This window comes from Camelus ferus, chromosome 34 (genome assembly GCF_009834535.1).
Source record: "Camelus ferus isolate YT-003-E chromosome 34, BCGSAC_Cfer_1.0, whole genome shotgun sequence".
Taxonomy (NCBI): domain Eukaryota; kingdom Metazoa; phylum Chordata; class Mammalia; order Artiodactyla; family Camelidae; genus Camelus; species Camelus ferus.
Window position 1 is genome coordinate 13,447,616 of NC_045729.1, and position 27,924 is coordinate 13,475,539.

The window sequence follows — 27,924 nt, forward strand, 5'->3', positions numbered from 1 at the left end:
CTACTAAACAGGGAAATCCTTAAGGCCAGAGCCTGTCACATTCATTCCTGCCTCCTCAGTGCTTTGCGAAGCCCCAAGCACATACAGCAGCCAATTGTTCTCTGAATAAAAGGAGCAAACTCAAGAATATGGAAAAGTCATCGTTAAGAAGAAAAAAAATACCAGGACGGAAAGGTATGCTCAGGAAATTGAGACTGATCTAGAACGTGTGTAGAGCAGGGGGCAAAATACCTGAATTCTGATCATTGTGGCAAATGCTCCCCGAGAGCAGGAAAAAATCTTAAAAAAAAAAAAAAAAAAAAAAGGAAACCTGAAGATGACACTGAGCAATGATCGGTAGGTCTAGAATTCCATGGAATGCGCTGATCTGGCCTCAGTCGGGAAAGAACACTTGGGCAAACTTAATAGCCAGGCCCAAGGATAGCTGGTGAAGGATGAGAGTAGCTCACCTCTTAAGCAAATAATCCCCTTAAGTCACTCAACTAACACCTAAGAGTAATAAGCTTCTCTCCTGCCGCTTTTACACTCACTTCCAGGATAGGGCTGTGGCCCATCTCACACACCTCCACGTTCCGCTCCCAGCGACAACTCATAAGGACAAGGGAATGCAGGTGTTAGAGTGTCACTGTACCTATTCCTCAGAACTACTAATTAAACATACAACCTAAAACAAGTGGCAACCTGGCTCGCTCTTCCAGACCTTGTTTTCAGAAGCAGTGATGTACATGACAAGTCTATGCCTTCCCAGGGATGCTCTGATTAATATACTGTACTGTCCCTTCCTCCTTAACGACCCTACTGACTCTTCAGACATGCAGAGAATCTGCAGACATGAGGCATACAGGTCAGCCTCCCGTCCCGCCGGGAGCAGGACAGAGGGCAGGGATGGAGGAGTCAACAGATGGGATACAAGGCAAACCCCTGGCCAAGATGTACATGTGTAAAGATGTGTTGGAACATGAGCAGACGCTTCCTGCCAGGGATGGGAAGGTGGCATAGTCTACACTGACTACAAAGAGGCCAGGGAAAACTGACAGGGAGAAAACTCAAGAAACCTAAGTGCCAGCGCTGGTCAGTGCAGGAGTGCGGGCAAAAACTTCCTCCCCAGTCTCAGGCTGTCACTGCCCTGGGGCAGCCACTATCAGTGTCGCCCAGCTCTCGCTCTCCGTGACTTCTTGAGATGGGTGTGAGGCACCTGCAGAAGCTTCCTGATGAGGTTCAGCGTGCAGGAGAGGTCCACGAGGGCTTTCTCTGCCCTGCAGGCCCCCCAGGAGGCAACCCCGACGTGTTCTCTTAGCTCACACCCTCCCATCAAGGAGCCTCTCCAGCAGTGGCCTCCGAGAGACACGTCCCTTACCAGCTGCGCTCCGGTTCCTCGACGTGACGAAGGAGAGAAGCACGTCCCGCAGGCCATCTCCGTTCACGTCAGCCAGTTCCAGTGGGGACAGGTCCCCACCTGAGAGACACAGAGGAAACACAATGTCACCGGCCAGTCCTCTGTTCCAGGCTGGAGAGAGCATGTTCCCAAAACACCAGGCAGGCTTCCAGCTCCCAGATGAAACCGATAGACCCAGTTCTGCCTCTGCCTCTAAGTACAGCTAGAATCCTGGGCATTAAAAGTAAAACAAACAGAAGAAGACTCCGGAAGATGGAGATAAGGCAGACCGGCTAGGGACAGCGAGACCCAAGGAAGGGCAAGCCGATGACCCCCCTGGGTGTTCTCGGACTTCGCACATCCCAGACAGGGTGCTGCAAAAGCCGGCCCCCCGGGAATGCCAACTGGGACGTACAGAGGCCCCAGAGAAGCTGGTTCCCCAGCCAGACGACAGGGAAGGTGCAGCCTAGCAAGACAGAAGAGTTTTCGATAATAACTGCTCTACTCCAACCAGACACCACAGATAAAGAGGTGGCCCCGCCCCACTCCCACAGCAAAGGCCAGGTGGAAACCCTCGTCCGGCTGTAACAGGGCACCCCTCACCCCACCAGCACCATGTCAGAGAAGGTCGGGCAGGGAGCCCGGAATTCCATCTCCACCTTGCAGTGACAAGGTAGGGACTGTCACGCCCCCCCACACACACACACCCCCAAACCGTGCTGAGTTAGAAGATGCTTGCCAGATTTGGAGAGAACTCACACATGGCTAATGGAAATGTAAACTGGTACAACCACCATGGAAGATAATTTAACACAAACTACTATGATTGAACATGCACAAGGCGTACAACCCAGCAGTTTCAATCCCAGCTTTATGCCCCAGAGAAATTCTTACACACTCCATCAGGAAATAGGTACAAGAATCTTCTTAGCAGCATTATGGGTTTTTTTATTTTTGTTTTTTTTTAATGGAAGCCACCTAAAGACTCATCAACAGTAAAATGGATCCATAAATCATGGGATATTCATACCACAGAAAACGAGACAGTGGTGAAACCCAGTAAACCCCAGTGATGGTACATTAATATGGATAAACCTTACGCTAAACAAAAGAGCAAGTCACATGGACCTAGAGATGATCATACTAAGTGAAGTGAGTCAGAAAGAGAAAGACAAATATCATATGATGGCACTTACATGCGGAATCTAAAAAAATGACACGAACTTGTTTACAAAACAGAGACTCACAGACATAGGAAACAAACTTATGGTTACCAGGGAGGAAAGGCGGGGAGGGATTAATAGGGAGTTTGAGATTAGCAGACACAAACTACTATATACAGAATAGATAAACGAGGACCTACTGTAGAGCACAGGGAACGATAGTCAATAGCTTGTAATAACTATAATGAAAAAGAATATGAAAAAAGAATATATGTATGACTGAAACATTATGCTATATACCAGAAATTGACACAACATCGTAAACTGGCTATCCTTCAATTAAAGAGGTTAAAATTTTTTTTTAATTAAAAACTTTAAACATTTTTTAAAAAAACAAAAAGAGTGGTGACTGTGGAAAAGTAACTAAAATCTATGAGGGAACTACAGGAAGATGAGAGTTATTCTAACAAGGCCTGTTTGTACAGATTTCTCTCGGCCGCAAGCCCTCATCTCTGGTGATAAGCGTGTTCTTTTCTCCTGGTGTAAGGAAGGCAGCTTTCACCTGGGGGTTTCATCTCCTGCTTTCAGGAACAATCGAAGGTCAGAGAGGCTCTCTTGCACCTGCTGTTGTTGAAATACCTTTAACTCAGAATAGCCAAAGCACCGTATTTGGGACCAGTGCAGTTTACAAGGGACAGGACCATTCAGCGCTGACGGTTTGGATGTGATCCCCATTCCTGACCCAGAGCAAGTTGTTTTAAAGAAACCTGCTCCGCAACCAAAATGTCCTTTAACAGATGACTAGATAAAGAGGATGTGATATATATATAAAACACACACAATGGAATACTCCTCAGCCATAAAAAAGGATGAAAATTTGCCATTTGCTGCAACATGGATGGACTTCGAGGACATTATATGCTGAGTGAAATACGTCAGACAGAGAAAGGCGAATACTGTATGATGTCACTTATATGTGGACTCTAAAAAACACAACAAGCTAGAAAGAAGTAGACTCACAGAGAAAGAAAACAAACTGGTGGTTACCTGGGTGGGGGGGAAGGCACAATAGGGGCAGGGGATTAAAAAAAAGGGGGATGATGGGATTATATGAAATCATGTGTGTGAAACTTTTGAAAATTGTAAAGCACTGTAAAATTTAAAGACTCTTTCACTCAATTAAAAATAAAAATAAGAATAAAGCAATGTCCTCCAAAATGAGACAAAACAGCTAGAATTACTTGGGTAGCACCATCCCAGCCATTAGAAGCAAGAAAGAAAAGTTCCTGCAAGGAAGCAACTCTTTTTTTCCTTGAAAAGAAATTAGTTGAAAATTCAATTTAAAGTCAGGCTTCTACAATCAACAAACACCGGAGGGCCGGACAGGAGCCCTGGCCGCTGGCCTGGCCAGGACTCGAGCCTTGCTTCTCTCAGGTGACAGCCTTTCCCTCAGCTTTGCTCTCTGCTGACACAGCATTGCCTGCCCCACAGGAGCCCAGCCAACGATGTTCTGTCCTCTCTGCCTCTAATTAAGACCTTCACCAGGAGAAATCCCACACAGTCCCCTTCCCAAGTTTTCCGAGCTGTCCCAATCCTTTTTTTTTTTTTTTTTGTCCTATTTCAAATCTTAACTTCCTAACCACCTCCATGCCCAGGGGGAGAAATGCTAGATGACACCCATTAATTTGTAAAGACTTTTCTGTGTAATTGGAAGCTTTAGGGAATTACACATGCACGATCACGAAGTTTTACAGACTGGGAGTTGAAAATCCCGCCACTCACCTCCCTGGGGGCCCAGGTGGCGGCTCCACGTGCTGTGCAGATCTCGGGGGGGACAGGGGATCAGGAAAGCACACACGAGCACCAGCACCATGGAGATCACCAGCATCAGCAGGAAGACAGACGTGCGCACGTAGGACACGAGGGAGGAGGCCGCCTTCTGCTCCAGGCCCCCTAGGGGTTCCAAGGGGTACCCCTCTGTGGTGACCTCCGACAGGTGCGGCTTTGCAGCCCCTGTGACCTCGGTGTCTGAGTCAGGCTCTGGGGCTTCACCCAGAGGACTCTTCCCGTTCTTGACCCCTCCGTTCTTCTGCTGCAGGTTAAGCACTAGGTCATCTTCACTCTCGTCACTGTCAGCCTGTGTGAGGGGGTCATACTCCCCCAGGTCTGGGCTCTTCTTCCCTGAAAAGACAGAAGGACAGATAGTCAAGGAGTACTTGGAGGAGGAAGACACACACCAACTGTCCACACCTAGGAGAACACACAGAATAGAACAGAAAGGCAAATCTAGGTTGACAAGCTTGGACCTTGGTAGCCATCTATAAAATAGATGCCAGGGAAAGGGTGGGGGAAAGAATGGGGGAAAAAAAGAAAATCATAGTGTTTGAGAACTGTTGCTTTCATGAGTTTAAGAAAATTGGAAAAGAAACAGAGAAGGTGGCAAATTTCAAATAGCTTCTTAGTTGAAAAAAAAAAAACCTCTCTTAATTTAAATCGCACAAATGAAAAAGACCATGGCTCTTCCATCAACCTTCATGTGTCTATTTCCTTTGATTTTCTTAGATCGGTGATGTTCCAGTCTTTCCTGGGACGTCTCTAAATTTTTAGGACAACTGTTCTCTGTACACTGCTCCTCACGGTCCAATATTTGTGGCTTCCCAGCTGTTTCTATGGAAACCACTTAGAAGGTCAAATGCTGAATGTCACCTGGAGATGTCTTACTGAAAACTTCTGAGAACCTTCCTGTGAGTCAAATGCCCTTTCAGGATGTGTTTCTGTAAACAGTGGTTACCTTGAAAATTGCTATTCTGAGCCTGCATTCCGGGAGGTGGGACCCAGCAGGAATGTGGAGGTGGAGGGCTGTCTTGAGGCTGGTTTACATAACAAGCACCCTGGTTTAACTTAGACCGCATCTTTGCTTGGGGTGGCAAGAGGCAGATGTTACAGCGGGAGGTTGGACACATCTAGTCCCAAGCCACCCTTGGCCCTCACTGCCAGTGACTGGATGACTTTATGCCTTTATTTCAGGCTATAGCCAAGTAAAAACCGAGAAAAAAGTTCCTGCTTTTGGAAATTACCTGGTAAGCTATTGCTAGTGTAGAGTTTACATCAGCAATAGCTTACCAGGTAAACAATAGTTTATTGTTAAATCTTTTGTTAAGAAGAAATATAAAAAAAGGAAATACAACTCAGCTAACTAAAAGGGTGAAAAGAAATGTCAAATTTCACATTTATTACCTGTAGTTTTTTTATGTATTTATTTACTTATTTTATTGAAGTATAGTTAGTTACAATGTGTCCATTTCTGGTGTACAGCGTACTGTCCCAGTCATGCATATACATACATATGCATGACTATTTGTAGACTTTTAAATGATGGCCATTCTGACCACTGTGAGGTGAACTACCTCACTGCAGTTTTGATTTGCATTTCTCTAATAGCTAGCAATGTGGAAAAAACATATGAGCAATGTTGAGCATCTTATCATGTCAAGCCAGCTTTCTTGGTAATCACATAACTGATTCAACTAAACCTCACAAGCACTTTCTACACACACTAAAGCCACCCCATAATTGTACAATGTTTAGCATCAAGTGGAAAATTTAGTGTGGACTGTTTATGGAATTCAGTCTTGCTAGTCAGTTTCCACCTTGCAACAACGTAGCCGAAAACCGCACCTTTGTCAACCTGAAATCATTACTGAAATACTGGCTAGCAAAACAGTTAGAGGAAACACATTTTTATTATATGATATACTATCACAGGAGGAAGAAAACTTGACTGCATGTGCTAGAGAAACTTGTAAAATCTTTAACAGGTCTATACAAATAAATCGCAAGCATTCTTTGAAAAGCAAAGCCGCTGCTGAATTGGTCCCTCTGAAATGATTATATGCTTTTGTAGTTAAAGATGGCAAAGGAAGGCCTTTCTGTCAGTCTCTTCCTAAAACCAGGAAGGGCGAAAAAGAAATAAAAGTAGGGGAAAAAAAAAGGAAACAGCCACACTCCTAAACTACAATATATGAAAAATTGTTGCCAAATGCAGTGAAACTTGTATCCAATTGGAGAAGCACGGTAAGAACAGGCACTTACATCTCAGGTCGCCAGCGATGAGCAGAATTCACAGAATTAATAGTGATGCTGACGATGATAACTGGGAATACACCGAGACCCTACTGTACAGGCACTGGTCCAAGCACTCATACGTATTAACTCATTTAATCTTCATAACAACCCTAGGAGGTAGGTATTATTATTATCCCCATTTTATCCACCAGAAGATGAAATTACAGAGAGGTAAGTTGCCTGAGATCACAAAACTAACAAGAAGAGCCAGGATTCAACCTCAGGCAAGTTGATTAGGGTCCACATGTTAAGCTACCTCTTTTGTTCCACGGATATAGAGCCAAGCCAGTAATCTCTTGCGTGGAAAGACAAAGACTGGGGTCCCAGAAGCACCCATGAGTCCCATTCAGCATTCAGAGAGTCAACAGCGAGGTTAAGACTGACGGAGTGCAAGCACAAGCTTCTCTCTGCACAAGAAGCAGGCTGGCAGCGTGCGGCCCTGTCGGTTCCCAAAGCGACGAGCTTTGGGACAGCGCGGATTCTGCCAAGAGACAGAAATGAGACAGCTTCAATGAGGACAGTCTAACATAAAAAGAATTATTAAACAGTGACAGGAGAGTAAATATGAATCTGGGAAATCTAAACGGTACCCTAGGATGGAGCAATTGTATCCGAGGAAGGGTAACTTGGTATTGAGAGGATCCAGGTCCACTTTCACAGATCAGGCAACGAAAGTAAATCTGGAGCTCAGGGGCAATAAGCTGATAACTAGCACAAGAAACAAAGAGAAGGAAACGCTAAATCGGCACTCTCAGGCCCTGTGACAAATGCCAGCCAGGAAAGAAGCACCTCCGGGGAAGAGCACCAGTGGGAACAGATCTGAGCTGGCAGACCTAGGGCAGATTCCAGATTCCAGCTGCCCAACCCCACCCAGCCTCTGCCCACAGGTCAGCCAGCAGCCGGCTGTAAGACGACCGTCCATTTAAACAGGAATAATAATCAGAAAGGAGCCATCATTAGTACTCAGTCCAGAAGATACTACGAAGTTCTACAAATATTCAAGAAAGAAGTTACAACAAAACACAGCAAGCAAAATCAGCTACAGAACAAACGCTGGATAAATTACACCACAAAATGGAAGAAATAAGGAACAGATGCTTCCTCATGGGGTCCAAGAAATGCAAGAAATAGCCTTCTCTGAAAAAAGCGCTCATAGGAAAAAATACAATATTTCTAAGAAAAGATGACAATCCATTGGCGAAGATGAAGAGCAGACAAGGAGGGCTGAGGAAAACAATGGAAGAAAATAATAAAACAATATCAGAAAGGCAATCCTTATTGGGATCAGCACAAGGGACCCAAACGGCTGAAAACAGCATCAGAGACAGACGTGAAGGACTGACTGTGAAAATCAAGCAGGATGGAATGCAAATAACGATGGCTGGCAGCTTTCAGCACATAACTATGCTCGATTCCAAGCTCTTCCACCGTCTTATCTCAGTAAATCATCACAGCAACCCTTTGAGGTAGATGCCTTATTGGCTCCAATTTAAAGATGAGGAAACTGAGGTTTGGAAGTTTAAGTAACTGGCCCAGAGTTAAACAGCACGGAAGTGATAGTACAAGGATTCCAACCCAGGCAGTCGGGCTTGAAATCTGCACTGACTATACGTGTGCTACTCATGGAAACAGATCAAGGCTTTTAAGAAGACTAGAAAGAAAGGGATGGATACAGAGAACAAAAGTGATTCAATATCTGCGGGAGGGAAGAAGAGAACAGAAAAGAAAATGGAACCAAAAATATCTAAAAGATAGACCAAAAAAGGTCCCTGCAATAAAGCAAGACCTAAAAGTGCAGAATAGAGGGTACACCAAGTACCAAGAAAAACTGAGACAGAATAATCGACATTGAAACATATCCTAGGAAAGGCACTGGACTTCCAGGACAAGGCAAACATCAGATGAGCAGCCAGGCCAAGGGAAAAAGAATCAAGTCACTAGTGATGCAGACAAAAATCAGCCTCCCTTCCCCACAATAACATCCGTTACTAAAGGGTAGTGCAGCAATATGGAAAAATCCTCAGAGAAAGAGCAGGGGGCTGCAGAGTCCAAGAACTGGCCCAGACACGACATTTCAGACGTACGGAGCAAGCATGCAAGAACGCAGACACTATCATACCCCTGAGTCTTTCTTTAAATCACAGAAGACTAGGACCAGTTCCTGCCCAAACTCTTGAGGAAGATAAATATTGACTTTTGCACTATTAATATATATTTTTCCAGATATGGCAAACACAAACCTCAGCTGAATTACTACAGACTGTAAGTTTTTTTTTCAATTTATTTTTTACTTTGGGGGGGGTAATTAGGTTTTTATTTATCTGTTTATCTTTAATGGAGGTACTGGGGACTGAACCCAGGACCTTGGGCATGTCAGGTGTGCAATCTACCACTGAGCTATATATACCCTCCCCCTCTACAGACTGCAAGTTTTAATTAGAGAAGTCCTATGTACATATTTTGTCCTATCTATTCACAGAAAGAGGGGGGAGTATATAGTGCACCAACTTGGCCTAAAGCTATACTCAGGCTGAGGAACAGACAGCAAATCCGTGCTTCAAAGCTCAGGGAACTTGCACACCCTCTTCTCTGCTGATTTCAGCCACCACCCGCACTTTTAGTCAATGAAAGGTTTTCAGAGAATAAGGAGAGGACACTAGTTTCAGAATACATCAATATAAACAGGCTCTCCATAGCTATCACTTTTCCTCTCCGGGAGACCGGGGATGCTGGTTAAACAGCATTCCCAAAACGGCATAGAGGGAAACACAGTAGGGAGGAGATGCAGCCGTACCACCCCCACATGCTCTCAGGAAACCATGCTACGATACACACAACCCTATGACGTGTACTACCCTTTACATAGACGGTCCAGCACACTCTACTGCAACTAAGGTAAATAGTTCCCACCAGGAATTCGTTTATCCAGGGGCCCAGAATCATTCCAAGTTACACATGATAAAACAAACCATTACAATAATATTATGCTCTGATAGTCCCTTCCGCGTCTGACCTTTAAACTTTTTAATGGACCAAAATACATATTCTTAAGAGATAAGTTGTCCCGGAGGCTGCTTTATGAATGTCACATTGTCTTTCTGTTACTAATTAACCTCACTCTATGTGTGTGAGCCAAACATCTTTCCATCTTGAGCTCAGTTGGGGGTACAAGACGGAAATACATTCCCGGCAACATATCTTTCTTAACCGGGTTGATGAATACCTGTCATGAGCGCACTATGACATCAGGCCTTCCTCCAGGAAGCACATTTGTAAATGATCAGGGTGCTAATGATGATGGCGACAATGGCTAACACTTACTGAGTAACTGACATGCGTCAAAGGTCACCTAAGAATTTCCAACTTCCAAACTTCCTAAGAACATCCATCTCTTTTACTCTGCCGAATAACCCTAGGAGGTAAATATGTAGCAGAGCAGGTGGCATATAATGAATGTCTCATAATAATATTATTACATATGAAGAAACTAAAGCTTAAAGAGAATAAGTAACTGATCTGATAAAGAGTGGACTTAACCCAAGTGCGTCTCATGCTCTTAGTGACCATTCTATTGTGCTTCCTTACACTTAAAAATAGATGTCATTGTGGTGATCAGTATCTACAAAGACCAACTCGTTAGGTTGTACATCTGGAAATAATATAACGTTATATGTCGGTTATACTTCAACTTAAAAAAAAACAGTGAGGATGTTAACTAAGGTAACAAACAGGACAGCAGCCTGGCAGTCCCAAGTACAAGGTATCCAGAAAGAGCTATCAGAAAGCAACTTCTACCTAATATGAAAGCTAAAAATTGTATTTGGGGTGGAGGAGAGAAAGGGCAAGAGGGAGAAAAGCAAAAGCACAAGTGAGAAAAAAAAAACCCACATCACATAAAAGAACATATGGCCTTTGTATCTGGGCCTAAAAGTATCAAGCACACCTGAGTGCTCAGGGCCTCACTGTTGTCCAAACACCGGCCCAAGGACGGTACTGTGCTTCCCCCACCCTGCCAGCTGACCAAGTTACTGCAACTGAATACCCCAGGAGTAATGATGCCAAAGCTTCAGCATGCAAAAGAGCTCAACAGTTTCGAAAGCAGGATTTGTTTTTTTCCATTGCATTCCCAGCCTCTGGGATAACAATTACCTTGCTGGGAAGGTGGGGGGGGGGGGGGAGGGAGCAAGGAATCTAAAAGAAAAAAAAGAAAGCTAAATATGCCTGACAGCTCCTTACCCCTTGGGGAAGGCATCATCCTACACTGAAGAGACACAAGGCTACTATCTTCAAAATTAATCCCACAGGTAAAGGAACATGTCCCCCATTTCATTCCAGTGTTACGTGTGTATTCCAAGATAGACGTTATCAACATTTCTTCCGATGTTCAAATGAGCCCATGTGGGAATAAAATGTTTGAAGTCATGAAGTCTGGGGGTAGAAATGCAAATTCATATCAAATTCATATCCAACCCAGTGTCAGCCGTGGCACAATGTAGCAGACCAGAAGCTCTTGAGAACAAGGACCCTGTCACCTCCTCCCCTGCAGCCTTATGCCTGAATATCTACTAGTCACCCAACTAGCCCTTTCTAACCATAAACTGAAAGTAACTGCTTTTCCCAGTAACACCTTAAGTTATCAGCAAGCAAATATTTATAGTTTAATGTGTAAAACTTATTTAGGTAAAACCGTAATTTTTTTTAAAAAGCCTTAACGTCTAAAATTTATTTGTGCCAAACAAACATAATTTTATTAAAATACCAAGTTTCTAGCAGCATAGTTCCATTCGGAAGGTTTAAGAGGAAAAAAAAACAAAAAACTTGGAGCTGCTGCCAAAGTACTGAATTAGCTGCCATCTCCACTAGTGCCTCCTTAAAGAATATTCCATCCATTATCTGCAAATTGCAGGTGCCGTATCATTTCCCTCATAAATGCTCAGGCTCGAGAGCCAAAGGCTGACCAAGTGGAACCAAAATCCCAGGATCTTAGAGACAGAAAACCCCTGGCATTTAAGTCCAGGATTTTCCAATACTGCTTATGCGACCCTGGACAAGTCAATCTGCCAAATACCTCATTTTTTTAAGAAGGGGAAATGTCTGTCCCACATACCTCATGGCAACATCAGTACTGTCATTAAGTGGCGAGGCTGCTGCAAAGGGTCACTCGCCATCCTGCCGCCCCCTGCCACCACTCAGGTCCAGCCGAAAACAGAAGGAGCTGGAGACCCTGCGGTACCTCCTTCGCGGCGCTAGGGAAAGGATGCTAATCTCATCGCCCTCCCCTGGGGACAGCGGCGACGCGCGCTCTGACATTGGCCGCCGCCGCAGCGCCGGGCCACCATACCGGCGTGCCTCCAGCGGCCCTTCCCTCCGTGTCTCCCCGGTTCGCGCCGGCCGGCGACCCCTCAACCCGCCAGGCGCCTCTCCTGTCCCTTGGTGGCGCGTGGACCCCAGCCCGCGGGGCTGCGTCGCCTCGCCTCCGCGCGCCTGCAGCTCCGCCCGGGTTGGGGCTAGGCCCGGCTCCGCCTCGCCCCGCGGAGCCTCGCCTGCCCAGCTCCCCAGGCCCGGCGGGGGCGGCGTGGGCGCCAGGCTGCGGCTTCTTACCCGGGAGCTTGAGCGCCCTGGACAGCACGGTCGCCATGGTGGAGGCCCGGGTGCGCGTGCGTGCGCTCGTGTCCTGCCGGGAAGTGTAGTTCGGAGTCGGGGTGCGGGGGACTGGGACCTGGAAAGGTGGGAGCGGGGCGGCGAGGCAGGGCGCGCGGGAGGTGCCGGGGCTGCTGCATCATCGCCCACGTGCGCGCTCGTACGGCTCTTCTCCGCCCCCTGGGGACAGACCCCTTACGGCGCGCGGCGCGTCACCATTCTGAGCCTCACTCTCCTCCTCAGTGAAATGGGGAAATAGTACGCCCCATATAGGCTTGCAGTGAGAATGGAGGGAGATAACAGATATAAAGGAGGCGAGGGTTGTGAAATGCGCGTAGGCTTTGCAGTGAGACAGACGGGCTCTGAGTCCTGCCTCATCCCTTACTAACTGGGCCATCTTGGACAAGTCACTTGGTATGATTCTTTTTTTTAAATGGAGACTATACCACCTACTTCACAAGCGAACTGTGAGGATGAAGTTATATAATCTGTTTAAAACGCACAGCACACAGTAAGCACCTAGTGTGTTTCTGTATGTTTCTTAGGTAAAGGTTGAGGTTTCCTGTTACCAGTTCTTTCCAGGTTACCAACTCGGCACCCTACCCCGCAGCTTCTAGTTTGAAGGGTCTAAGGAAGCAAGAATATACCTGCTTCTTCCCCACAGGCACCAAGAGATCGGCATTTTGGTCCAGGAATGCTGAAGGTATTACTTATCTTAACACAGGAATAGACCTTAGGGGCTCCTTGTTTTACTGAAGAGAAAACTGAGATCCATAAAAGTGACGCGACTTCTTGGTGTCAAACAAAATCTGCAAGCTACTTAGCGCTTGGACCGCCTCATCCCCACGAGAAATTGTCATAGGAATATCCTGTGGGTATAATCCCAGAGATTCTAACAGCCATCCCCACCACCCTTTTCCCCACGCAAAAATGTCGCTTACTCCGGCAGACTCTGGAGCCAGGCCACGAGTTCATAGCCGAACTCCACCGCTTACTAGCTGCCAGATCTAGGCGCGTTGCTTAATCTCTCTCCGCCTCAATTTCCTCCTCTGCAAATAGGGGGTGAAATAGTTCCTATTCCACAGAGTAGTTCTGAGAATTAAATGGACACACGCAAAGCACTTAGAACAGTGCCTGACTCCTAGTGTTTTGTCAGTGTGGGCATTTCTTTTTTATTAATAATTTATTTTTTTCACAATTTAATAACTTAATAACAAATAATAACTAACAATTTAATGGGCTAGTGATGTATTTGTTTATTCTTTCAGCGTTCTACAGTACCTGAAATTTTTACTGTTTGCCACTTCGCTGGAGCTATAATTAAAAACCACCTTTTACATCTATGTGGGTCATCTAAGAGAAGCAATATTACCGGTCACAATACACCAGTAGAGGCTTGCCTGATACCAGTTTAACTGGAACACATTCTTGAGATACAAAGAATGAGAAAAATAACCTTTAAGGTGAGTTGGATCTGTTTTTTGTTGTAGAAGGAAAGAAACTTGCATTTTTAGGAGGGGGTGCTGGTGGATTGAAACATCCAGGTTACACAGGAGACAAGGGAAGGAGAAAATCTGTCCACTTTTCTTAGTGAGAGGGTGTAGCCTAAGAAAGTCCCTTATGTGATGAAAGTAAAATAAAATTGTACGAAGTTTGATTAAATCTTTGCTTCAAACTGCATCATCACCCAAAGCACCCATGTGGGTACACACACTGACGTGTGTGCACATAAACTGTGTAAATGTGTATGCGTCCCATAGATGTGGTATCTGTAGCTCCTCAGCTTTTTTTTTTTTTTTTTTTTTTTTTTTTTTTTTTTTTTTTTTTTTTTATTGACGTGTAGTTGATTTACAGGGTTAGTTTCAGGTGTGCAGCAAGGCGATTCAGTTATACACATACATACATATATACATATATTTTCAGAGTCTTTTCCATTATAGCTTATTACAAGAAACTGAATATAGTTCCCTGTGCTATACAGTAGGTCCTTGTTGTTTATCTATTTTACATATAGTAGTGTGTGTCTGTTAATCCCAAATTCCTAATTTATCCCTCCCCACCCTTTTCCCCTTTAGTTTGTTTTCTATGTCTGTGAGTCTATTTCTGATTTGTAAATAAAGTTTGTATTTTTTTTAGAGTCCACATATAAGTGGTATCATATGATATTTGTCTTTCTTTGACTTCCTTCACTTAATATGGTAATCTCTAGGTCCATCCATGTTGCTGCAAATGGCATTATTTCATTCTTTTTTTATAGCTAAGTAATTTTCCATTGTCTATCCATTCATCCATCAATGGACATTTAGGTTGTTTCCATATCTTGGCTATTGTAAATAGTGCTGCTATGAATACTGGAGTGCATGTGTCTTTTCAGATTATAATTTTCTCCCAATATATGCACAGAAGTGGGATTGCCCCTCAGCCTTTTTTAACGTAATCTTTATGGCTTCCCCCCACTCCCCATCATCACCCCAGCTTTGCCCAAATGATTTTCAGGAGGAGCAGATGCTGTGGAATCCCTCCCCCCTGTTCCTTGACCTTTTCCTCCTCTTTGACTCTCTTGCCCCCTCAGAAGTCTCTCCTGTCCCTTCCACTTTTTTTTTTTCCATTTTAACACAGGAACCACAGCTTAGAACAGTATTTTTCACACTTAATGCACTTTTCTTCAATGAAAGGAAAAAATTCAAAGTGACCACCAAACGAATCTGGATCCTTGCCTTTTACCTAGAGAACACCTGCTATTCCTCTCCAGTCACCGGGCTGACTGAGCACCCCCGCTGCCCAGACACCCGCAGAGGGCACCGGGCTCCCTGACCTCCCAACCTGGTTTACCTCCCAGAGGGTGGCCGTGGAGGGAAGCCAGTGGATATCCCCTGCCTGAGGGCTGTACCCACTATGAAGAGAAGAAATACTATTTCTGTGTGTCACAACGGAAGCCAGAAGAGCCTCTTCTGATCTCCCTACATGGACCTGCAGTTAGGGTTAGGGTTAGGGTTAGGGTTGGGGTTAGGGAGTGGTCTTCCCCCACCTTCCGAGGTTCCAGTACCTTGTAGAGGGAACCCATATTTACCAGCTCTTACTACCTTTGTGATATCCCAAGCATTGTTTAAAAATCTCCAAGTGTCCTACGTGGGCTCATGAGCAAAGCTGACTCTAATATTCACCATTCCCTAGACACTGCGGCCACTTCTACTGGTCCTGACCCTCCAACTAGCTTTCACCACTTCCCTTTGGGACCAGTACCACTGTGCTCCCAGCGGCTGCCACCCCTCCCTCTCGGCACCACTGGGACTGCCAAGCCTCATGGCCATCTCTGCCTTCTTTCAAAGCCTGCGACTTCTCCCTATATCTCCCATCAGTCAATGCCACTTCATGTGTTAGTTGTTGAAATGTCAAAACTGTTCAGAGTCTGACAACTGAGAAAGGCTGTCTCCCTCTTCTTTTTAGGTTACACTTTATTAGAAAACTAAACACTACGCTGCCTCATCTTTAAGGTCAAATGCAGTATTTTCATTAAACTGAGGTTTTATTTTTACCCACTGAGGCAGTCGGGGCAGGGTTACTGCTGTAATAAACAACTTCAAAAGTTCAATGGTTTGAAAGAATGAGTTCATTTCTGCTCATGTCGTGGTCAAGGTGAGGGTGAGGCTAGGCAGCCCTGAGACTCTGTTTCTTCAGGTCCTTCAGGGACCCAGCTTCTCTGCCTAAGGCTTCTTCATCCCTGGGGCCTTGGAGTCCTCCACTTGATCATCAGCACCTCCTGATCACGCAATGTAGGGAAATAAACTCTTTCCCTCTTCTTTCTTATCATAAATATTCTTTTTTTATTTTAGTCTTCAAGACCTGGAAATTTTATTCTTTCATCTGAGTAATTGCTATTTTTATTCCCTTACCCTAGTCTTAAAGACCACAGGTGGGTGCTTAGAGATGAGATTTTGCATAAAGGTATTTTCTCCTTCCTAACACAACTGTCTCATTTTATTTCTTTGTCTGAGTTCATCTTAAAATCCTGAGTTTGGTTGTTCACTTGGAAGATTTTGCATGAGGCTAACCTTTCCTCCACTTCCCCAGTCTTAAAAGCCATCACTGGTCTTATTTGAGGAGATGTTTTGGAATGGGTTTTTGTTTTGGTTTGGTTTGGTATTTTTTGGCGGAGGGAGGAAGATAATTAGGTTTATTTATTTATTTATCTTTGGAGGAGGTGCTGGGGATTGAACCCAGGATCTCCTGAATACTAAGCATGCACTCTACCACTAGAGCTATACCCTACCCCCCTGGAATGGGTTTTTATATTTTCCCCCATCACTTTTTGGGGAACACTTATTCCCCAGTCCCAGATTTCCATATGGAGGCATTTCCTCTAGAGCATCACGGAAGAAGTGAGTTTTCTGGTTGGTGAGTTCAGAAAAAGGGAGGAGGGAATGTTAACATAGCTGCTTCTCCTTTGGGACTCATTCATTCATTCACTTTTTAAATGATTCATTCATTCAATATTTGAGTGACTGCTACTTCTGGGCCCTATTCTAGATTCTGGGATGTAAGATTAAACAAAATAGTGGAGCCAGGCAGGAGAGAAGGTAGATAAATATATAGTGTATCAGATGGTAATAAATGTTATGGAGAAAAATAGGATAGGGAAGGGGAAATGAAGTGTGGAAGTTGCTGGCAATGGGGGAGGAGCATCCAATTTTTAATAGGATCGCTAGAGAAGGCAGTAAGAGGGTGACATTTGAACAAAGATTTATGGAGGCAGAGTGAATAGCAAATGAAAAGCCCCTGAGGCAGAAGCCTGCCTGGACTGTTTGAGGACCAGCAAGAATATGGCTGGAAAGGATGGTTCTAGGCGGGAAATTAGTAAAAGGTGAGCTCAGATATGGCCAGAGCAGAGACGGGTTATGCAGCCTTTGCGGGTGTAAGTAAACACTTGGGCTTTTGGTCTAGGTTAAATAGGAATCCTTTGAAATTTGGGGAAGGGGGAACAGAAGAGTTGATTTTAAAAGATTTAGATTTTAAAGGGATCCCTTTAATCAGTTTGGAGACTAGACTGTGGGATGGCAGAGGTGATAACTAGCTCTTGGTCACTGCAGTAATCCAGCTCAAAAGTGATGGTGGCTCAGACAAGGGTGGAGGGAGGTGGGTAGAAGTGATGACTCCTCCTTTATTTTGAAGGTAGAGCCCCTTGGGAATTGCTGATGAATGGAATGTGAAGTGTTGGGGAAAGAAGAACAAAGGAGGCTTTGAGGCTTTGGCCTGAGCAATTAGAAAACCGGAGCAGGGGAGACAGAGAGCAGGCTGGAAACGGGACATCAGGGGTTTGGTTGGTTGGGATGTGCTAAATTGGACATCCACTTGGATGTGCATGTGGAAATGGAGACTAGGCAGCTGGATATAAGAATCTGGAGTTCAGGGAGAAGTCCTAGGTGGAAATGTAAATGTGCAGGGCATTAGCATATAGCCCACATTGGACCGAGATCACTAAAAAAGTGAGGGTGAAAGAGGAGAGGAGGGAAGGGGAGGGGAGAGTGAGCCCTGCCAGCAACATTCCAGCAGGCACAGTTCCTGAGAACCTGCAGCGGAACCAGGAGGAATGGCCAGTGAGATCAAAGGATGACCAGGAGAATCTGGTGTCCGGGAAACCAAAAGGAAAAAGTATTTGAGGGTGAGGGGGCCAGTGTTTAATCAGTTGTTTAGGTGCTGCAGAGAGATCAAGGAAGGAAATGATTAGGAGTGATGTCTGCTTTCAGAGCATGCAGTTTGCTCTACTCTTTGCTGTGGCTTAGGGATCCTGCAGTTTTCCTGCTATGCCAGACTGAGGAAGTCTCTCTAATTCAAAGAGAGAATTTGCAAGCCCTTTCAACCGCAGATCTAAGCACTGTCATTCAGTCTAGCTTTCTTGCAATAGCAAAGCTGATATTTTCATCTCTATCTGTCCATCTCTTCAGTCTATTCTCCGGTCAATCAAGGCTATGCAGGGGAGATGGGGATTAATTTACTGGCCCCCCAAAACTTCCACAATCTTTAATATTCCTTTCACATGTCTTGGCTTGAGAGATTTGTTCCCTTTTATATGGTCTGTTTCCTCAGTATTATTTTCTCTTCTTTCTGTCCCATCTTAGGGAGATTCTCCCTCAAGCTACTTTCTTCTTCTCTAATCCAGTGTTTAACACCCACCAGAGGAGCTGCAGTTACCTCAGTGTGGAGCCCGAGACCCTACTCCAGCCTCGCGGTGATTCTTTCTTCTCGTGGGAAGCAGATGGAATTAACAGACCATCCCTAATTGTTGTTCCTAAACAAGGTACTGCAAGATTCATCAACCCCTTCCCAGAAGCCAGGCTATACATCAGACACAAGGGTCAGGATTTTTTACAACTCCACCATTAAAAGCCCTTCTTTATGGAAAAACCGTATGCTTGTATGTTTTCATGTTTCTAAGAGGACAGAAATAAACTTGGCCCTTGGTGACCCAAATGAAGTAGAGGATATCTCCATGAGCCCACAGTAACTGCTCTGAGCAGAGTAGTGGAGCGAAAAACAATCTAACTCCTTGGAATTGTCACCAGGTCACATATGCACTCAGTTGCTCTCTCTCTTGTCCATGTCCTGACCGACAGAGACACAGAGTCTGGGCCGAAGACCACTGGGAACTTTAAGGAAGACATCCTCAGGCAGAGGACAGGAGCCGCAAAGGTCAGAGAGATGATGGGAAACCCTCTGATGGCCTCTGGCTCTTGGGGTCTGAAATTTCCATCTTAAGATCAAAAGCATCAAGGGACAGTCTAGCTGAAAAAGGCCACTTGCCCTAATTTTGGAAGAGCCTAAAAATAAAACCAAGGAGGATTTCTTAGAGAGATGATATGGCCTGAGCTTACTCTTCATGACAGTAGACAAATTTATTCCTCATTCTCTCTTTTGCCTTAAAGACCTTGGATTTCTGTTGTTTTTTGTTTGGTTTTGGTTTTGGTTTTTGCTTTGTTGGTAGGTTTAAAGATTATTAGTAGGATTCTTGGAGAGATTTACATGAAGCTGTTTTCTTATTACCATCATGAAGACTTCATTTTCATTTTACTGCCCTCAGAGGTAAGATTTTATTCCTTCATTTGGGAGACTGTACATGAAGCTAATTTCTCATTCCTATGAAAAATGGTTTTTTGTGTGTGTGTGTTTCTCTTTGATACCTTGGCCTTAAAGCTCTGAAACTCTGTTGTCTTATTCCAGAGATTTTTATTTCAATCAAACTACTCTCTCCTTCACTAATAAAATCCTTAAGACAAGTAGATTTCTGATAGAGGACAGTTCATGTAATATTAACTTGTTCTTTCACAATACAAATTCCTTTTTTCCTCAGCCTTCAATCCTTAATGATCAAGTTCTTTTATTGAGAAAAATCTGGGTGCATCTTTTTTCTTTTACCTTGAAACTAGGGCTAAAAATATTAGATGCTGAAGACTTTGATTTCATGACCCTTTGGCTTTATATTATATAATTCTTTCCAAGCGGAATAACAATTTAATCTTCGATCTGCCTTGCATTATATAATTATCTAGATTTTAAAACATTAATCTCACTGATGATATATCATCTCTTCCTGTTTCTGGTACATGGTAAACTACATGTTCTTAAGGTTTTTTCGGGGTTTTTTTGTTTTTTGTTTTTGTAATTTCTTTTGTGGGGGAGGAAGGCAATTAGGTTTATTTATCTATTTATTTTTGGTGGAGGTACTGGGGATTGAACCCAGGACCTCATGCATACTAAACATGCAGTCTACCACTTGAGCTATACCCTCCCCTCTTGAAGTTTTAATTTAAATGAAAAAATAAAGGAAAAAAATTGGCCAAAAATCTAGTTTAAAATGGAATCATAGATAAAAAAAAAATCTTCTTTAATTACACCCAATGTATTTGCCTCAGATGTTCATCTACCAACTCTAATTTCATGACTTCTATGTAAATCTGGACTGACAATTTCAGACTAAAGGGCCTTCACACCAGGGCAAAACGGGCTTCTGCTGGGGGCCTCATGCCTCAGGGCATCCCAGGCTCTGAAGTGTCTTCCTCAACATGCTCCAAGTTCCCTCCAGGATGTGGACCACTCAGGTGGAGTGTGCCCCGCGAGCTCTTGTATCTTTCCTTAGGGGAGCTCTCTGACTCTGCCTCCACCCACATGCTAATGAATTCTGAAAAATCAAAATACATTTGAAATCAAACTGTTTATATTGATGACACCCTGCCAGAAATATTTCCTGAGGTCCTCCCTGCCCCCACCCCACCCCCACCAATCGTCTCCATGGCAACAGAGCCGCTCCATCTCACTCCCACATCTGTGTCCTGTCAGCTCTGCTGAAGGGGATTTGAGTGTGTGTGTTTGTTTCCTTTAATAGCACTGGATCTCAGTGTTGGAAGGGAATCTCAGAGGTCAGCAAATCTAATCCCCCCTGAGTAGGAATTGCTTCTGTAATCCTCAGTCACTTCATCTCTGCTTGGACATTATCGGCTCCTGAGAGCTCATGGTGTGCAGCAGAAATTCTCGGCTGGGTAATTTTGTGGCTGCTACCCGTGACCACCACCCAGCAATCTAATTTTCCCTCCCAAAGCCACAGTAAACAAGGTCTGATCGCCGTTCCACGTGGCAACCCTTGAAATGTCTGAAGTACTGAGGCAGGGTTCTTAAGAGAGTTCGCTTGAAGTTATTTCCTCCTTTCTATCAAAGACATTTTTCTCTACCCACTCCCTTCTCTTTCCCTTAAGTACATGACGTTTTGTCTCCCAGTGCAAGAGGTTTCCGTTGACGATAATTTCTCCTTCAGCAACCAAGCCTCACATTCCTTACAGAGAAGGTTTTTTATGGACTTAATTCCTCCTTCCCCTCAGAAGTGTGTTCTTGCACTGCTTGGGCTTTGAATCTTTAAAGACCTTAGACACGGACTCTAAAAGCTGAAAATGCCTGTTGAAGAGCAAGAATGGATTCTCTAGAGAAGAGGATATTCCTGGAGCTGCTTTGACCTAGGACATCACAGAACTCTCTCCTCGTTTCTTTTTCTGTGTTAAACTTAAAGACCCGAGGTCTTGCTCTCATTTGTAAGAACGGAGCTCCTTTCTTCTTTACTAGGCCAACCTTAAATAAGAGAAAGCACTTGAGAGAAAGGATTTTGGCATGAAGTTTTTCAGCCTGTCCCATAGGATCCTTTACAAATTCTTTCTTTAGCCTTAATTTTAATCTTGCATCTCTATTCTCTTATCTGAAAAATTGTTGACTGTATTTTCCTTCCCAGTCTTGAAGATAGGGGATGCAAGATTCTATTTGCTTCTGTTACAAAAACGTATTGCTTTCCACACCTTAGCTTTACAGATCTGTGAATTTGTTACCTCTTTTAGTGAACGGACAAAAATTACAAACTGGCAGCTTGGAGAAGAGATACAACTGGGACCAATGAATATGGCGCCACTCACTCAGTTTATATTTATAATGTTTTAATTTTAAATGAATAAGTATGATTCATTTCAATTTGATCTTTTTGTGTGTCATTTCAATGAAATAAAATTGTAATTTATTAATATATGTACAAAACTGAATTTCAGCTACTTAAAACAATGGCATAGATCTAAATGTACTAATAGAGGAACATGCCCACCATAAGCTCCTGAAATAAATCTATAATGATCTGTTGTGTGCACGTGTGTGCACATGTAAAAATATTTAATGTATATAAAGGGGTGCAACAGACTGAATATTTGGGTTCCCCCAAAATTTATATGTTGAAACGTAATCCCCAACATGATGGTATTTGGAGGCAAGGACTTGAAAGGCCTTGAGATTAGGGCTCTCATAAAAGAGCCCCACAGAACTCCCTCGCCTCTTTGTTACACGTGGACATGACAAATAGACAGCCGTCACCAGACACAGAATGTGCCTTGATCCTGGACTTTCCAGCCTCCAGAACTGTAAGAAATGAATTTCTTATAACAAGCCACCCAATCTGTAGTATTTTAGTTATAGCAGTCCAAACGGACTAAGACAGGAAAGATAAACACAAAATCGTCAAGAGTGGTTCTCTCTGGGAGGTGTGTTGTGTTGCGTTCATGAAGGGAGAGGACTGTTACAGAACGTTCACTTTTGACTCCATATTCACTTGTTCTAGCGGACCAGAAGCATATATTCCTTTTTAAAAAATTTTAAAGCTGTCACCAGAACAGCAACAGAAAAGGAAAAAGAAAATACACTAAGGACATAGAGTCAATCAAGAGAAATTATATAGAATGTCGATGTTTATTTCCACTGAAATTAGTTTCTAATATCTACTTAATTTTATTAACTTTAAAGTGTATCATAGTTTCATTTTATAATCTACCCCTCCTGTTATTTTAATGGCGATCATATCTAAGGTTTATTATAACTTTCCTATGAAATAGTCTGTGACGAACTTTGATATCTTGCCCACGCATACAACAGACTAGGGAAATATCTCCTAAGGAGACATTACACATGTTTACCCACAGTAGAACATCAGAGTTCTTATATTATGACGTTTCTTCATAAAGAGTCCATTTTTTTATTTCCTTGCCTGTTTTCAGTTCCCAGCTTTGCTGAATCCCTCTTTTCCTCAACTTGACTCTCACCAGGTTCAATCTCTTTGGGATGTTTTCACAGGATATTTGAAAGAGAAGATAAACCCAAGTTCCCCCATATTTTTTCCTCTTAAAAAAATAAATATTCCTTTCCCTTGTTTAATTTTAAAACTCAAATAGAATTTCTGGTTCCTGCGAAAGTGGAAAACTGGCACAGATTACTGGCTCCCTTCCCCAGAATTGAACAAGGAAAAGCTTCAAGAGAACATGAATTCCAGGAACTAATGACACCGACAATAAGAAACTTCTGGGGAGGCAGAGGCAGTGCACCTGAAAGGGTTGGCTGCAGCCTGGGGCAGAAGACTGGCTGGGAGAAACAGGTTAGCGAAAATTAGCTTACATTTCCTCTCACCTCTTCCCTACTCCACTTTGAGGCAATGATTGCCTTCTGGTCCACCAGGGAAATTAGTGAACTAGGGGTTTGGGGGGCAACCCAAATCTCAGCTACAGTTAGAAATTAATGAAAAAGGGGCAAACTGACCAGCCTGGAGCACTGACTCCTCCACCCCTTCCCATAGTCCCTGGCTATTAAGTTCCAAATGATATGCCCAGCCTGGACCTTGCCCTTGAACTCTGGACTCATCTATCCGAAAATGTCTACTCATAACTCTCCTTGGATGTCTAATAGGCATCTCAAAGGAAATGTGTCCTCAGCCAAACTCTTGATATTCCCCCCCATAACCTATTCCTTTTGCTCTGTTCCCCATTACAGTAAGTGATAATTCTATTCTTCTGGTGACTGATTCCAAACCTGTTGGTGCTGTCTTCCATTTATATCTGGAAAAATTCATACAATGGAGAACTATCCGGCTGTAGCAAAAAGGAAGATTCGTATGTACCACTATGGAGTGAATTCCATGATGCGTAGCTAAGTGAAAAAAGCAAGGTGCAGGATAAGTGTGTAGTATTCTACCTTTACCTAAAAAGGAAGGCAAAAATGAGCAAATGCATATATTTTCAAAAATGGAAGAACAAGTTAAAATGCAATGAGAAATGGTTACTTTTAGGAGGAAGGAAGAAGCAAGCAGGTTAGAGGAAACAGGGTTAGAAGCTAAATGTCTCTGAATATACTTTGTTTTTATAGCTTTTAACTTAGAAACCATGTAGATGGTTTACATAATTATAAAAGTTAACTCAAGCTAGGAAAACATTAATCCATGAAAATTGAAAACAAAGAATCAAATATATCAAGTTGGTGACTTAACTATGTAGAGAAGAATTAATTCAGTAACTTCAAAATACAACAATTTGTACCTTCTTTGTGGAGTATAGTCTAAAGGAAAAATAGAATCGCAAAGTAATCTTAAATTGTATTCAGGGGTCATATTGCTAATAACAAAAGTATAAAACTATTATACACATATATAATAGATAGAGCAAATAAGCAATTTGTTAAGGATGTTTGAAACTATCATGTGTACACATAGAATTAGCTAAAGCAAATTAAGTAATTATGCTAATAAGTAAGAATAAAGAGATACAAATATAAAATCAAAGAACTTAGGTTTTAAGAATGTGCTCTTTTATTTGAATTGGAAATATGAATATTAACTTATGAGGTATTTTTCCTTTTCATACAAGAGTGTATGTTTCTAGCTCTGTGCAGGGAGAAGGCCTGGAAGCAATGACTAACCCAATGGGGACCCCTAGTGCCCAGACAGTATTCTCTAAATACCATTTCCTATGAAAAGGAACCAGGGCTCCTTGAGAGAAGGGATGGATTCCCGCCTGGAGCAGGAATGAGCCTGAGATACCTAGTCACACTAGAAACAAGGAAGCTATTAAAGTCCACCGGGGTCATGTTGAAAAGCCCACAGGAACCAGTTTGAAGGAACTCCCAGTGGTCAAAAGTGCAACAGTTTGAAGGGGTTCCCAATAGCCAAAGATGACATTTTATCAATAAGAATAATGACTGCAGTAGAGCAAAACATATAAAATATGTTAATATCCCAAGTTTACAATGATACTTTTTAAAAAATCCTCATTGATCACCTTTAGAGGATACTAAAGAACCAAATAATTTTTCTAAAAACTGGAAATGCAGGAGAGTTAATACCCCATGGGGCAATCCTGGTACAAGAACAGGAGTCAGTGATAAATATTCCTTTCTTCTCTTTCAAGCAGCAACTCTTCCATGCACTTACGTGACTTCCTGGGGTGTCCCTAGCAGGATAAGCCTCTAGTTCCTACAATGGGGTCAACTCAGGGAGGTGCTCTTAGGGTATCTTCTCCTCCTTTCCTGCTTCATTCATTCTCCCTTTTCTGTTCCTTGGAGGATCATTTTCCAAAACAATGATCATCATGCAAGTCTTTGTCTCAGGCTCTGCCTTTTTGAAGAACCAACGCTAAAACAATTGGTAGCAGAAGGCAGCCCCTCAGAATGAGTCTGGATCTGGGTCACTTCCAGGTCAGACATGGGTAAGGACTCCATTACTGGTGATAAGTAAGAAATACTATGGATTTGGCTGACTTTTGTTCATGGCCTTAAAAGCCTTGAAGAAAAAGAAAAAAAAAAAAAAAAAAGGAGGGGGCTCAGGTTAACCAGATAGCTCTAGACATACCATGGAAGTGAGAAAACCTCCATGGTAGTGTTTAAAGACGTTCCTGTAGCCACAGGGGCTGAAAAGTAAGTCCAGGGTTTAACTGCTAGGCTAGCAGAGCTCAAAGAACACTGAACAATACTAAACAGCACTGAACAGGTCTCATGTCCAGGTTAAGAACCCGATATGATGCAGTGAGAATCAGAGACCTAAGATGGGGGTATCTGGGTGCATGAGCCTAGCAACCTTGAATTCCGATACCTCTGCATCTTCCAGGCTGGCAAATGCAGCTCCCTACCCCTTGCTAAAGGAGAACAGCCTTTATTCAAATGGAGGCTCCCAAGAGACCACACCCAAGGCAGGTATTTCATAAAACGGTGCTTGTTCTCCTCCAGATCTGATTCCATCTTCCCTCTCTGCCTTGGAGCCAATGACAGGGGACAAGTCACAGCACAACCCAAGTGGGGAATTCCTGCTCTGGAAGCATTCGCACTCTGTGAATCTGAACACCTGGCCAACATGTATCAACAGGAACTGGGGCATGTGTGGGTACGGGACGTAAGTATGCTAGACCGGGAGACACAGAGAGCTCGAGATGATATCCAGGCGCTGAATACTTAGAATGGGGGAATTAAAACCTTGTTCTCAACAGGATAAGATGGAAGGGAAATTTTTCAAAACAGGGGAGAATCCATCCATGCAGATGTAAAGGAGAACTCGATCCTTCTTCCACTCTGTGATTTTAACATAGACTAATGTCATCAGAAAGAAACAGCTGATGTTACAACTAAGTAAGGGACACGCCAATCAAGTTCCTCTCTTTGGATTCCTCTTTTTCCCCAAAATTGCTGATTCTGATCAACCTTTAAGTTTCCAATAAGAATTATGTACTTTTTCCTTCCCCCTTCTAAAAAAAGAGTTCTTGGCGTAGGATGGAATGCTAGACACTAAAACACACACACACATACACACTGGACATTATTCAATCATACCTAGTAAATTGCAAAAGTTTAGTAACTAAAATAGATGATTAGATCTAATAGCAAGAACAGTTTTGTTAATCATTTAACACAATTATTAAGCAACCCCTGGGTGAGGTAAGTGAGGAAAAAGTTAAGGAAAAATAGATCTTTGCCCTTTAAGAGCTTAGTTTTTTATCAAGGCACATGGCTGTGAGAGGCAAAAATACTCAGAGCCTCTTACAAAGCAACATACAATTTCTTATGAATTGTAAACTGCATGCTACTTCACATTTTAATGTCTCTGGATGCTGTAAAATCAATTGAACATCATAGTTTACTTGTTAGCATTTGTTTTCTCTCTATTAACAGCACATAAAGTAACAATGCCTCTTATAATCAATGGCATGCTGGAGTCAAGAAAATATAAAATAATTAAACGGCCATTTATTTTATAGCAATCAACAAATATTTGTCAAAAAGTAAATTTCTATATCCGTAGGTAATGAAGTTAGTATCTGTTACTACAAAATTAGAGGTCATCAGCCTCACCGTTATTGATCCATCCTGCCTGGCTCAGGTTCAAGGTCTTCTTTCCCAAGACTCAGCACAGCAAGAGGTTCCTCGGTGCAGATTCGGAGCAGCCTGCACAAATTAGGCTAACAAATAGGTTAACAACTGCAGATAGTGTGACCGCTGGGCAAACCTGCAGAAAGAATTCTCCTGGGGACAGAACATTTGAATAAACAAAAATGGTATGTGAGTTCAGCCAGAAAGACCACACAGTGTTCCTGGAGACACAGTGAAAGTTGTACTTTCAGAGAAGTCCAATTTCAGGGGGTGAGTTAGAAGGGGAGGACATCTTGATGGAGGCATCCGTGTGGCACAGAGGCAGAAGCATCCAGAGGGTGTATGTAGACCTGTAAAAGGTCAGGGTGACAGGGTGCCTGTTGGACAAAATAAAAGCATGATGGACACACCACAGTCACGGATTCAAATCCTGGCCAAGCCGCACCCTGGTTTTTGCCCTTGGGACAGTCACTATGTTATTTTAAAGTCACTTTACTGGGAAAGGCATAAATACTTTGAATTTCGGGTTCCTCCTTTGTAAAATGACCATAAAATACTCACGTTTAGTGGTGTGAGGAGGAGAGAGAATGCTTGTAAAATACTCAGCAGGGAGGGCAGGCACTCAATAAATGGTAATAATATCGGTTAGAAGGTTTTCAAGAGAAGTGAATGAGCAAAGCTGTGATTCAGAAAACTGACGGAGAATCTGTGATTAAAACGGACTGGAGAAAGAAAGTGCTAAGTAGAAAACTAGTGAGGGTGCTATTTCACTCTTCCAGTTGGGGGGGTGGAGCAAACTAGAACGTCTGTGGGTGGACATGCGGCAGTCAGGGGTCCCCAGGGGCGGGGGGCTATAAAGACTGTGAGCCCGGCCTGTGCATTACCTTCTGGGGCCAGAGCCTGAGGGTGGAGGCAGGAAAAGCGCGCCAG

General features: G+C 43.4%; 1 protein-coding gene and 1 long non-coding RNA gene across 2 annotated transcripts in view; one reads left to right on the forward strand and one right to left on the reverse strand.

Moving 5' to 3' along the window:
* Positions 1 to 12,430, reverse strand: part of FAM234B (family with sequence similarity 234 member B) — a 28,989-nt gene extending 16,559 nt beyond the window's left edge. The window contains exons 1-3 of the mRNA XM_006192161.3: positions 12,265 to 12,430; positions 4,321 to 4,719; positions 1,358 to 1,456 (exon numbers count right to left, since the gene is read on the reverse strand). Coding sequence (XP_006192223.3) covers positions 1,358 to 1,456; positions 4,321 to 4,719; positions 12,265 to 12,301 — 535 coding nt within the window. The 5' untranslated portion in view covers positions 12,302 to 12,430. The remainder of the gene's footprint in view (positions 1 to 1,357; positions 1,457 to 4,320; positions 4,720 to 12,264) is intronic.
* Positions 12,431 to 12,574: 144 nt separating this feature from the next.
* Positions 12,575 to 18,853, forward strand: LOC116661305. Its single transcript, XR_004317167.1, has 3 exons — positions 12,575 to 12,717; positions 13,572 to 13,766; positions 18,461 to 18,853. It is a non-coding gene; the product is annotated as an uncharacterized LOC116661305 (long non-coding RNA).
* The last annotated feature ends 9,071 nt before the right edge of the window (positions 18,854 to 27,924 follow it).